This window comes from Xyrauchen texanus, chromosome 44 (genome assembly GCF_025860055.1).
Source record: "Xyrauchen texanus isolate HMW12.3.18 chromosome 44, RBS_HiC_50CHRs, whole genome shotgun sequence".
Classification (NCBI taxonomy): Eukaryota; Metazoa; Chordata; class Actinopteri; order Cypriniformes; family Catostomidae; genus Xyrauchen; species Xyrauchen texanus.
The window spans coordinates 10,950,755-10,964,506 of record NC_068319.1 but is presented as its reverse complement, the minus strand read 5'-3'; the positions used below and the strand labels follow the sequence as shown (position 1 = coordinate 10,964,506).

The 13,752-nt window shown below is 38.1% G+C and overlaps 2 protein-coding genes across 2 annotated transcripts in view; both read left to right on the top strand.

Moving 5' to 3' along the window:
- The first annotated feature begins 778 nt into the window (after nucleotides 1–778).
- zgc:153345 (uncharacterized protein LOC566129 homolog) lies at nucleotides 779–7,152 on the top strand. Its single transcript, XM_052116698.1, has 13 exons — nucleotides 779–910; nucleotides 1,083–1,162; nucleotides 1,288–1,384; nucleotides 1,590–1,873; nucleotides 3,750–3,913; nucleotides 4,026–4,172; nucleotides 4,298–4,378; nucleotides 4,462–4,564; nucleotides 4,798–4,860; nucleotides 4,971–5,066; nucleotides 5,178–5,262; nucleotides 5,378–5,522; nucleotides 5,609–7,152. The coding sequence occupies exons 1-13, from the start codon at nucleotides 779–781 to the stop codon at nucleotides 7,150–7,152; spliced, it is 3,021 nt and encodes a 1,006-aa protein (XP_051972658.1).
- A 1,893-nt stretch (nucleotides 7,153–9,045) lies between these two features.
- Nucleotides 9,046–13,752, top strand: part of ryr1a (ryanodine receptor 1a (skeletal)) — a 78,091-nt gene continuing 73,384 nt past the window's right edge. Inside the window, 1 exon segment of the mRNA XM_052117077.1 lies at nucleotides 9,046–9,180. Within this exon segment, the coding sequence (XP_051973037.1) occupies nucleotides 9,133–9,180 (48 nt within the window). The 5' untranslated portion in view covers nucleotides 9,046–9,132.

Here is a 13,752-nt window from a genome sequence, read left to right as displayed (position 1 = left end):
GGTTGTTTTAGAAGCAAGCTTCCAGTAGCTGGTCAACTAAATAAATTGAAGCTTTCAAGCAGAGTATAGAGTTAACGTAACAAAATGAGAGTCCAGGGCACTCTCCCTCCCATTGCTCGCTGGTTTAGATAGCGTCCATTTGGTCGAACCACTTCCACTTCTCCTTGATTATTCTGTAGTCACTTTTCCTTTTTTTTTTATTTTTTTTATTTTTTTTTTACTTTTCCCTACACTGTTGGTAGGTCCAGTAGCCTGCTTAAAATTCCTAAATTATTCTGTGAAAGTCGTTTGTCACAGCTAAAAAAATATATAGATAGGGGTAGTTGTTGACAGATTTGTCCATTACTTTTTTGTTGTTGTTTATTTATTTATCAATATGAATACTGAGCTTACAAGTTTAATGTAGGCTATGTGAGTTGGGAACAATGCATATTTTAGATGCTTTGAATGTTTTTTCCACACTTTTAATCACTTTTCACTGAATAAGTCCTGCTCTTTCTAACTTTATCGTGAATATTAAAAAATATTAGAACTAGCTAAGTTATTGTCTAACTGACACAAGATTATTTGCATAAGGTATGCTCATTTGCATACGGGCAGAGGAGCGGAAACAACCTGCCAACAATCACTCCAGTCGACTCCTACGTAAACATTCTCTGATACACCAATTAGCCAAATTTACCGTTTTCATGACTTTACTGTGCTAGCGAAGTGCTGTTCAGACAAATCAAACCTTATTTAGATTTAGACCGCCTTGGACTTTAAAGACGGTTATATAATGTCTGGTTTAATAGAGGAGCGTTTGCGCGTGGTGGCGATCATTCACGCGCTGAAAACAGTCGGCATCCGCGTAAAAAACTGGAAGAACTTTTTAAACGCAGACTCGAACTCTGAGCTTACTTTCAGTCAGGTAAAAAGTGCATTATAACTGTTATTACTGCGCCGAAAACTCCAGTGCTCAGTAATTAACCCGGTTGAAAGTGTCCTGGTGTGCAAATAACGTGGACAATTAGTTTTCTTATGACATGACAATATGAGATAATATAATTTACTTATCAAAATACCTTGAATATCCCCCTCAGGAGAGTGTGTTTGCTTTTGGACGTAACCTGCACTTGCTTCCTCAACATCAACAGTCTGATATGGGTGGCACAGTACCTCAGTATGTAAATATATAAAACTTCATGTATGTTAGAAATGACTTGAAACAGAAAATGAAAAGCAAGGCTGAAGTCAGTAATTTCAGTACCTATACTGACTGCGAGCATCTGATGTGCTTGTTTTCAGGTTCTTGGTGGAGGCCTGTGAGTATCTGTCACAACACCTAAATACTGAGGGCCTATTTAGGAAGACTGGATCCCTGAGTCGTATCCGTGCTTTAAGGGTAAGTTCCAAAATCAAATCTGTCATTTGTCACATTGACAAACCTTCAACTGCTTCCTCTCAAGTATGCATGGTTTCCCATTGACAGTAATGCATTGTCATGATGATGCATGTGTTTCTTTTAAAGCGATTTCAAGTTTTACACCTAAGGTATTGTACTTTTGAAATGAAACCAAATCAAAACATAAATACTTGCATTTCTTTAGGCAGACCTGGAGCAGGGAAAGCCAGTCTTCAATCCCTCTTATGCAGCCCATCTGCAGCCTTGTGACGTGGCCTCGCTGATCAAGCAGTTCCTGCGTGAGCTGCCATCTCCTCTCATCCCTGCAGACCTCCAGAACCCTCTGATTCAAGCCCAGGGACTTGAGATGTCACATGACCAGGAGGGAGCAAGAAACAGAACAACTCTACTCATAACAGCTCTGTTTCCTTCATCCAATGCCTGCACACTCAGATACCTCTGCACTTTTCTACGTCAGGCTGCAGAGAGGTTTTAGATTCGATCACTATGAATATAGATTCAGTTTACTTTGCTCATTTTAGTGGTTACACTGTGCATTTGTCAAATTTTGTTACGATTCAGTTTACACTTGGCAAATATAAGTACTTCTTAACCTGTTGATACGCACCCCCTTATTGAGCACAAACCATGAAAATGTCACACCCGAACTTAAATGGTTGTATTTACTGGACCCTTTGGAGTATGGACACAGTTGAAAAGACCAGAAAGACACTTTGGGCTTTATTTCCCAAGTTTCAGAATTAATTTATGTTGTTACTTTATAAAGTTAGAGAAGCTGAAGTTTATAATAATGGAAAAATTTAGCTGAACATGTTTTTATAATCTAAAAAAACAATAATAAAAGTACAACCCAGAAATAAAATGTTCTCAAAGCCACAATCTAAAGAAGTTGTTTCAAATTTGAAGATGATCTAACAAAAAATGTGGTTCCTGCAGGCTTTCTTTTTCTCTGTATAATCACTGGAAGCGTACAGAGTAAAATTAAGGCTCTGCCTTTCAAGATGACACAAAATCTGACTGCACCACTTGACTATTATGAATAAAACTATGCCGCATCTTTAAAAATAGACGTTGGAGACAGGCTCGTTATGTTTATGAGACTCTAATATATAAGATAATATACAGTTTTACAACATAAATGCTGCTCAAATTGCATAGTTTGTTGAACGATGAAGACGGGTAATTCTTTCAAGCGAGATCTCATGTTAACAGTGGAGAATATATCAATAATTCTCAGATTTATCAATTTTATGGCCAAAAAGTGCTATTGGATGTTTTTTCAATGAACGCTTGTCATGGACAGTTGACCGAAGTGTGGCAAACTGGATTCATATGGCGATCACGTTTTCATAAAAAAGGTATAAAGTCCTGTTTTGATATTGTTTTCATTTGTACTCCTGGCTTCTCGCGATTGCGTATCAACAGGTTAAAGAATATCTCATGTTATTTACAACTAATACCGTCTATGGATGTGGCCCGGGTAGCTCAGCGAGTATTGACGCAGACAACCACACATGAAGTCACGAGTTCGAATCTAGGGCTTACTCGGTAACTCCAGCCAGGTCTCCTAAGCTACCAAATTGGCCCAGTTGCTAATGAGGACAGTCACGTGGGGTAACCTCCCCGTGGTCACAATTAGGGGTTCTCGCTCTCAATGGGGAGCATGGTAAGTTGTGTGTGTTGCGGAGAGTAGCCTGAACCTCCCTTACTGTGAGTCTCCGCGGTGTCATGCACAGCGAGCCACATGATAAGATGTGTGGATTGATTGTCAGAAGCGGAGGCAACTAATACTTGTCCTCCGACTACACGGATTGAAGGGAATTATAACAAGAAATTCTGTCTATGAACAGCATTTGTGGCATGATGTTGATTACCACAGACAATAATTTTGTGCTGTATGGATAGTCTTGTCACTCCCCCACCCCCCTTTTTATGACTGTAATTGACAACATATCACAAAGGTGGAACAAATAACCCATAATATTCCTTTAAAGGAATAGTTCACCCAAAAATTTTACTTACATTTACTCATGCCATCCTAGATGTGTATGGCTTTCTTCTTCAGTACAAAAGCGAACATTTATAGCAGAATTATGCAATGATTTTTAATTGTTCAAAAGTTCTGACCACCATTCACTTGCATCGAAAGGACCAACAGAGCTGAGTTATTCTAAAAATCTTAATTTGTGTTCTGCAGAAAAAAAGTAAGTTATACACATCTGGAATGGCATGAAAGTGATTAAATGACGTTGGGTGAACTAAGCATTCTACTTGCAGATAATGCACAAGATTTGTTTCATTGGTAGTGGTCAGGTTCTTCTTTCTAATTTTCATGTGTGATCATGTGCAGCGAGAACAGAATGAACGTGAGCAGTCTGGCAGTCGTGATTGCTCCTAACCTACTTCAATGTCCCACCCAACCCTCCAAGCTGACTATGGATACTGAGAAACATCTGGACCAGCAGGCCGCAGTCATCAAATCCTTCATTCTTCATGCAGATCATATTGGTAAAGATGTATGAGATTTGTGTGTGGTTGGTTTCTTTGTTTGATGGAGCCCCAGATTGACAGTGTCTTCACATTTCTTTCTATTTTGTGTGATATTTACTTTGTCCACTAGGTGTTGTCCCATCATGTGTCCTGGAGGCATCAAAAGCAACAGAGACAACAGAGACACCTTCTCCTACAGGTGGCACTTTGTTCAGTAAGCGGACAGGACTCAGTGTGTACAGAAGTCTGAAGCGGCAAAGGCGGCGAAGTGTTGGTGGTGAGATTTGCTTTAATGTTTTTTTTTTTTTTTTCTTGGGGTGTAACTATCATTAGACATTAGGGGGCAAGTTATTAAAACATGTTTTCCAGTTTTGATGAGAAAGTTAATTTATATTGTTTCAGAAATATTTGTTGATGCTTTTTCCAAACTGAAGCCATGCCGGACACCAACTGGACCACCGATAGCCTTCGATGTCATGTTAGGTGAGCGACAAGAGTGTTGCACAGAAAGATCTCCTATTAGTTATTGTCTCTTAATTTAAATATAAATGTTTGATGCTCCATAGACCCTCAACTCTCAAAAAGCCCCACTCCTCAATCACCAATTGCATTCAAACGCAAAGCCACGGAGGAGACAGTTCCTGAACTTGAAGGATCTGCCAAAAAAAGGTAAGTGGTTATAATGGTTTTCTATGATTGATTATTATATTATTCATTTTGATACCCCTAAACCTGAATATGTGGTTGCAGCCTTAAAGTCTGATAAGTAACTATATTGATATGATCTTTCTTGTCTGGTAGCAGACTGGTGTCTTACTTTACTGTAAGACTCAAGGCTGTGTTTCGGTGTATGATGAATCCTCAATGTTTCTATGCTTGAATAAGAGTTTGTAATTTTTTAGGCGTTCTTTACATGATCTAAGAGAGGACACAAAGTCTTCCATCAGCCAGCCAACAGAAGGTGAGTTAATTTATATGCTTATTTTATCAACTGATACTTGTAGAACATTATTTAATGCAGCAAAGTTGTTGCACAAAATCATTAGGAATGTTTATAATCAGAGTCCACAAGCAGACATAGTTCCATGGAAGAAAAGAATATCAAGGAAGATCTCATTCCCACGACTTCCAAGAAGAGAAACCAGATGAGCGAACACAGGAAATCACTTCGGTAACTTTACTGCACTCTACACTTTGTTAGGTCTTCCAAACAATTTAGGTTGTATCTTGATCTGCAAAAACTATTGTAGCAGTCAGGCTTATCTTTGTTTTGGGTTTTCAGGCCTCCAGCACAAGAAGAAAAGGTTCATCGGAGAAAAAGATCTCTCCGATTTTTCACTGTGTCCAGTGGCAGCAACAGCAGCAATGTGTGTTCTTCGTGAACAGTTTGTGAGATTGGCCTTACTTTCAGCTAATGTCTTTTTTCCACTTGTTTTATTGAGATCGATTTTTCACTCTCCTAATTTTGTTTAATATTTTTAGGCATTAATGACATCAGCAAACAAAGACTCTGAAAACTGTTTGGTAGATTTCAGCATAAAGTCTAACTGTAAGAGTGGTTCACCACTTGCACATGCTGATGCATGTCTAAAGATACCACTCATTCTCATTGATGGACCAGGAAGAGGTTTGGATCTATCTGTATGAATATCATTCACTTAAGACATCATGTTCATCCTTTGATTTCATGAAACATTCCTTTTTTACTTGCAGTTGTTGTTGGGAATGAGGTAGAAGATGACCCAGATCTTCTTAACTGCAGTTTTGCTGAAAGCCCAAACAACTGTCTATACATGGGATCTGAAGCTTCTCGTATTCAAAGACAGAACAGTGAACCCTGTGAAGATGAATGCTGGGAAGATGAATGCTGGACAATACTTGAAGATGAGAACTTTGAACAGCTAGGAAAATGTGAAGTAATAAAACCAGTCACTCAAAATGAGAGTGAGGAGGTTAATAGAAATACAGGAGAAAATGAGCCAGAGTTGAAAAAGGTGGAAGAACAGTCGTGCAAAGTATCCAAAGAAATTAAGAAGAGCTCTAAGAACCGATCCCGTCCTCGTAGATCTATAAGCTTGCCTGAGGTGACACTGGAGTTGTGTCGTGATGAGGTACCTGAATTGGGCAAGGAAGTTGGTAGAGGTGAACCTGAAATGGATAACAATGTCTGGCCAATGTTTACAAGTTTTTCACATGAGCAGGAAAGTGAAAGTGTAACCATGGAGAAGCAGATGGTGGGTAGCAAAGAAATGGAAGGGCAAGAGATGAAAGGAAACATTAAAATACTGAAGAACTATAAACAAGACAAAATGGCAGATTCGACTCTTAGTTTCAAAAGACCTCATCAACGTTTGTCCATGGCTGAGCGGCTTAGAGGCTTTACTGCTTTGACCTTGCTTCTCCGGACATCACGGGCAGCACCTCAGTTCAGAGAGAAACCCCAGGAAGGCCTTCAGAGAGGGACTACACGCCTCCAAAGGCAGGGGGCACGCCGATTTGGCCGCTCCATTAGTCATGAAGGAGTATCAGAGAGATCACCTGAGCAGAGCCCTGAAAGATCTCCTCCAGCAAATCAGGCTTTCATAGGAATATGTGGCACTAGCCCAGATTCAGGTGTGGAGTCTGTAGATCAAGAACCAATTAATAATTTGCATCATCAAGAAGTCTACAAGATTCATAGGTCACAAAATTCCCCCAAAGCTCAACCAACCAATGATGAAAATTTTGAATTTTCACCAATGAGCTCAGATAGAAATCAACACCCAATGTATGAGATGGACGGACTTTGTAAGCAATCAGATCAGCTTAACAAATCAACATGGGATGTTGAGGAAGATCTTGATAAACTGTTGGCTCAGAAGTGCCACATTGATGATCAAACACAAGATCAACTGAATTCTAGTGCTTTTCATCATTCTGTGGGACATCAAGTAATTACACCTGATCTTAAATCTCCAACATTCTTCCAGCAGATGGTGCCATTGAATCCCTTTGAAGACTTTAAAGTCTCTCTGCAGAATAATGACATGGAAACCTCATTGCTGGATGCCAGTCCTCCATTCGAGTTTCCAGTTTTTGCGTCTCTGGGTCTTGATGGTGTAATTACGGAAGATGACACAATTAACAGATTGCCTTGTGATCTCTCCCCTCCAGCCTTTCATTTCAGACGTCCGACCACTAGGAGACGATACAGGGACTCTCCCCGCTGGCCCTCACATGAAGTCCGCATGTCTGCTTGGAACCCCTTACCTCTTTAAACTTTTTAGTTCTTGAAATTTGTTTATTGCCTTAATAAATAGCACTACCTAATGACTTGGATCTGAATATAGTTTGTGTAATCATATAATTATTTTTTATTTATGGAGTTGTTTTATTGTATGTATTTTTATGTTCATATCACATCAGTTTTTATTTGTTCTTAATAAAATCGTTTTAATTGTTAACTTTTGTTGTTGTTTTTCTAGTAGGTCAATTCAGATCAGATTTAACTATTAAACATCTCTGATGTCACAGCGGCAGTACAGATCTGGAGTAAAAGCTCTTTGCAAGTTTAGCAACTAACTTTATATTTTCTTCAATATAAAAAGTTTGGGCAACTTTTAAATCTCAGGTTAAAACCGACAACATCTGTGGCATGCTGTTGATTATCCCTGCTGAAAAAACCAGCTTAACCAGGATGCAGTTCTAATGCTGGTATAGGCTGGTTTGGTGCTGGTGAAGTTGGTTGACGAGCATGATTTTTCTGATGAAGCTGGTTTGAAAGGTTGATAGGGACATCAGTATTCAATGCTGGGGGACCAGCAATCAAAACACTGCATAAGCTGGTTACCAGCAATGCTTGTCTTTTCAGAAGGGACCACAGAAAATGATGTCCACTCAAACATTCAGAGTTTAAAAACAACCAAAATGTAAGTTGACGGTTGTGCACTTTGCAAAAGCTGCAACATACTCTCACTGTGCACTTTATTGGGAACACTACTAATATTTGGTAGGTCCTCCCTTTGCTCTCAAAATGGCCTCAATTCATAGTGGCGTGGATTCCACAAGATGTTGGAAATATTCGTTTGAGGTTCTGGTCTATGTTGCTATGATTGCATCACACAGTTTCTGCAGATTTGTCAACCGAATATTCATGCTGTTAATCTCCCATTCTACCAAATCTCAATGGTGTTCTATTGGACTTGGATCCGGTGATAGGGAAGGCCCCCTAAGAACAGTGAACTCATTGTCATGTTCATTAAACTTTTGAGATGCTATTCTGCTCACTACAAATGTACAGAGTGGTTATGAGTTACTGTAGCATTTCTTTCAGCTCAAACCAGTCTGGACATTTTCCATTGACCTCATCAACAAGGCATTCCTGTCCAAAAAACTGCTACTCACTGGATGTTTTTTTTTTTCACACAATTTTTAGTGAACTGTTGTATGTGAAAATCCCAGGAGATCAGCAGTTACAGAAATACTCTAACCAGCCCATCTGGCAATAAAAAAAACTTGCAACGGTCAAAATCACTGAGATAAATTATTTTGTTCCCCATTCTGGTGGTTGATGTGAATATTAACTGAATCTCCTGACCCGTATCTGAATGATTTTATGCACTGCACTGCTGCTACATGATAGGCTGATTAGATAATCGCATGAATAAGTAGGTGTACAGGTGTTCCTAATAAAGTGCTCATTGAGTATATATTTAGCTTGTAAGTAATTACTGTCAAAACATTTTGTTTGTTTGTTTTACAAACCAAGCTACAAAATGTTTGTCACAGATGTGTTTGTAGAGCCTAATTTCTTAATATGATTGGAACTATTCATTTGATTACAGAATTCTTGAGCAACAAAATCAAATAAAAAATGTGGGAAAGTCTAATGTTATCTTTCATTAAATAAAAGCTTTATTTAGTCACCGTTTTTATGAAATGTTAATAATCTGATATCTTTTGTGCAGTACATTCAACAGAGTGATAATGTTAGGCTTTATGAAGCTGGTACTCCTCCCCTTTGAAGTAATGTAGTGAGAGGAAACTAGAGAAAGTGGAGCTGGCTGTTAATCTCTATGAACCCACAGACTCTAAAAACACCCACATACACAGTCCGCCTGCAGTCCAAGGCACGGAGAGAGAGAGAGAGAGAGAGAGAGAGTGTGGGGACACTGAAGCTGGGATCTTTCCCAAAGGAGAAGGAGAGAGCAGGGACCACTTCTCACCTCTGTTGCTTGTACCTTTAGATCTTCAGCATCATGGCAGAGGGAGGGGATGGAGAGGAGGAAATTCAGTTCTTACGAACGGTGAGTTATGCTTTGGTACTTTCCCTCCTAAAAATGAAATAACTTCGTTGTCATAGAAAACCTAAAGAGAATGTCACAGAAGTGTCATTGAAATTTTTATCTTAAACTTTTCTAGTTATGCTCATCTCTATAATATACTTATTTGGTTAGAAATTGACTTTTGTAACTGTGATGAATATTTTCTAACAGTCCTTATCCATTAATCATGAATATTTGGAAGTGATTATTGAAAGTTCATTGTTTAAAATGTGTGGGTATACTTAACTAATTGTATAACTACACATAATGTTAAGTTTGGAATTAAGCATATCTTGGCTACTTATTTTAAATAAGTTTATGCCATGTGTTGCATAGTTTTCATTAAAGATTTTTAGATCAGTGTGGAGTGACACGACCAGGTGCATGGATTTGCTTTTGTTGTCTATTTATACACTGAAGTGCAGAGGTTGGATTGTCACTGTTTGAAACTGGACTTTACACTTGGCACTGTGCACAAAAGCATGACTGCAACATAAGACATAAAATCATAATTTTATACTATGTATAGTACCAACGTATGTTAATTTAAGACTTGTGTGAGGTAGAGTGATGCCCAAGCAGATTTATGATTAATGTTATAAGGTACAGTTAAAACCCTCTCCACTTTATACTGTCAAGCTGTAATGGAGAGAGCAGTCCATCCTTGAACTAGTGTTGCAAATGCCTGACCTGGCAGTGTTGAAGTTTAGTTTGAACATCAGGTCATCATTACAAATGTTAAAACAGTTATTTTATTAGATGCAGTAAGAATGCCCATGGTTTTCTGTTGTTTTGTCATTGTCTCAAATATTTAAATTGTATTCTCTGGACATTTATATTGTACTTGTTAAGTTACTTTGAAGAGTTTGAGAGGAACAAGTTCACAAAGAATATTTAAGCAATGAAATAGCTTATCTCCATGTTGTTGTTGTTGTTGTTGTTGTTTTTTTTTTACAATCAATATTACTACAACTTATTTCATTCAGAGAGATACCATATATCACGTTTATAGTTTCTGAATCTGTATATTGTTGTTAATTCATTTACCTATCCTTATTTCTACACAAGTGAACATGTGAGATCAGAGCCCTTCACCTCTCTTTCCTAGAGTTTCATGTTTCACAGACAGATCTGTGCCATTGTCCAATGTCATTTGGAGGTCAGCGAGAGGTGTGAATAGTGAAACCACCTCTTTTACATTTTTACAATCTTTAGCACAATTAAAGAAAATTCAGTTCCATGCTTGTCTAATGTGTATATCAAACAGTATGTTTAAATCAGTGTTTCAAAAACTGTTTCATAGAAATATTTAAACAGCATAAGCCAAATGCACTCAAAAGTAGGATTTTTCCAGCTTGCTCAATTTACTTAAATAAAATTATAATTTTAACACAAATTTATCGTTCTATCCATTTAAACTTGTGAAATTGAAGTTTACTTAATCCATTTGAGTTTGGACTACATGAATACTTTTTGTGGTGTTAATGTAGCACTGATGAAACTGGGCCGGGGATTTCCGTTTCCAAGCATGCTTTGCATGGTCCTCAAAAGGGAGAGTAAATGTTTAAATAAGGTGTTATTTTATGTATTTTTGTGCAAGATGTATATAAAGGGGGATACTTGTAAGTATTTAATGTTATGTTGAGATTTAGAAGAGTTTCTGTTATATTGGAGTTTTGGAGGTTACCATTATGGTGAAGAGTGGAGCTTGAGCAATGAGGACAGGTAGATGACTTAAAATTGATGACTTGCTTAGTTGTGCTAACCACAACATCTAAACTACACTCTGTAGTGCTTCGAACCAGCATGTATTTAGCATGCTAACGTTCACTTAAAATGTATTTGAGTTACACTGAAACATCTAATTTTGTTGTGTTAACCAAATTCAACTAGGTTCTTTCTACACAAAGTTATTGAGTTGAGATTACATAGTAATTTTAAGTAAATAAAACTAATTTCAAACATGTGGAACCATTGTCCACGGGCTGGACTGGGAAGAGAAATCGGCCTGGGATTTTACATGGCAACTGGGGGTGTGTTTGCTGTCCATATCTGCTTATTGCGGCGCCGTTTTGTGGTCCGTTCTGCATAACGCGACGGCTCATTTTTGCTTATCGCGGCCCAGTCGGCACGTTTCGTGGCCGGCCCGCTCGGTTCACCCACTGGCCAGTACGCATCTTATCGGCCCCAAAGTGCGTCGGCCCACCGGAAAAATGCCCGGTATGCCAGATTGCCAGTCCAGCCCTGTCTACGGTTGAATCAAGTTCAGTCAAAGAGCTAATTTTTTTTTTTATGTAAAAACAAGCTCATTGCAACTCAAAAACACTAGTTTGAGATTTAAACACAGAATGGTGCTCAATCAAATGCCAGGAGCATAGAGTGAGGCAACAATGTCTTTGCTGTTGTTGTTTGTGATGCTGCTGTCTATAAACTATGAGTCTATATACAGAGATGGGATTATCAGCTTTCTGCCTTGGTCTTAAACCAACACCTGTTTATTTCAGTCTATTTAAAAACTGTGTTGCATGTCCCCCTACTTTTGTAACAGCCCCTAGAGCTTTTCAGTTCATATTTAGGGATTTGTTTGATTGCAGGACCATTACAGGAGGACTTTGTTTAATTGAAGTGAACTGGAACATTACATCGTGCACAAATACTTGTTTTTAGAATTTGGATAAGTTAGAATCTTCATGCAAAGTTTTAAACATGTTGTGGATGGTGCATTGCAGTATATTAAGTGTAGAAAAAAGAAAATACATTCTAGATTATGTAATTCTGAAAGAACTTGACTCCAAATAGGTGTGTGTACTCCTACACAGCGTAGAACACTGCTAAGTAAAAATCATGATATAACAGTCTATTTTTTGTACAACTATATAAGTGTTTTTATGGAAATGTTCAAAAGGTATTCTGGTGGTTTAGTGGTTGTTCCATGTGTGATCTATGATTCTGAAATCCAAATTAAACACACTCAACAATTCACATATTTTTCACTTGGGGAAACTGACCTGCCATTAATTGACAAATAAAGCAGTTGTCACACAAAAGATTCTTTAAGTTACTTTAAGCTTTGCATAGATACACTGGGCTTATGTGATCTAGGTACATTTATCATGCAATTATTTGTAAAACTCAACTTTGATGTGATCCGAATTGAGTTTTCAAGCATGTGTTTCTTCAAATATGGCTATTTTTTCATGAATATTATCCACAATAATTATAAAAATGATCAGCATAATTCTCAGCTGCTATTAAATGCACTGTCCACAGGGGACGTTTCAAATATTTTGGGCGCCTTAATTCCTCCATGTAGTAGTCAGACAGTTGTCCACTGTCTCTGTGTCATTGATCTTTAGCTTCGACTGTCACAAATGAATAGTCATTCTGCTTAGGCTCAGTTTCCAGTCTGAGCACTCTTGGCTGTGTGTGACGTGCTTCTGTCTTGCTACGGTAAAAAATGTGTGTATAGCAGGTGCTACAGCCTGAAATAGAGACACATGTATGAGATCAAGAAGCAAGCAGGGGATACAGCTGATGTAAATTGATTTAAGCTCTTCTGTACTCTTGGTACTGGAGTCACTGCAGTAGTTGATACTGTGTTAAACATTTAATCGATTTTGTCCTCCACTCACAATCAATGGAATCATATAAAAATGCTTCTCGCTGCAATACCCCAATTTTCAAGACAAATATGCGCCTTTGTTCAATTACCGTATGCTAAAGCCTCGTTTTGGAGGATGTGCCCAAAGTCATTTGTGCAGTTTCTCTTATTAAATCACCTGCAATACACCCATTACGTGCACTCGCAATTTGATCTATTGCACAAGCAAATTACTATTAGTATTATTTGGAATTTTATTAAATAAGGGCCTAAGTGCAAAAATTTTTTGTGGTAAAGCAAGATTTTGTGAGATTTACATTTTTGGGAACTGTAACCAATTAAAAGAAACCAATTAAAGTAGTAGTTCACTTAAAAGTGACATTTCTGTCAGAATTTACTCGCCTACACATTCCATACCCATATGACTTTGCGTCTGATGCGGAACACAAAAACAGATGTTTTAATGAATATCGTGGACCTACTTTGAGTGGTGGTGGTGTAGTGGTCTAAGCACCATAACTGGTAATCTGGTAATCAGAAGGACGCTGGTTCGATCCCCACAGTCACCACCATTGTGTCCTTGAGCAAGGCACTTAACTCCAGGTTGCTCCGGGGGGATCGTCCCTGTAATAAGTGCTCTGTAAGTCGCTTTGGATAAAAGGTCCAGTATACTCACAATGAATTTCTTCTTCGCTGAGATCTAATAAGAGGTTTGTAGCTGTCAAGCAACAGTTTAGATGAGGAGGTAAATATGAGGCCTCATTCTTAATTCAAATGAGAAAATGCTGTTTTATCCACTCGATGATAGATAGCAGATATCTCAGATTAGATAATGTGAAATTTGTCATGTTTTCATTCTGCAATTATAGTGCTAATGGGCTATACACAGCGATAATATGTGCCGGTAACCCTCTATTATTGTATTTTATGATGAGTTTGATATAACTGCAAAG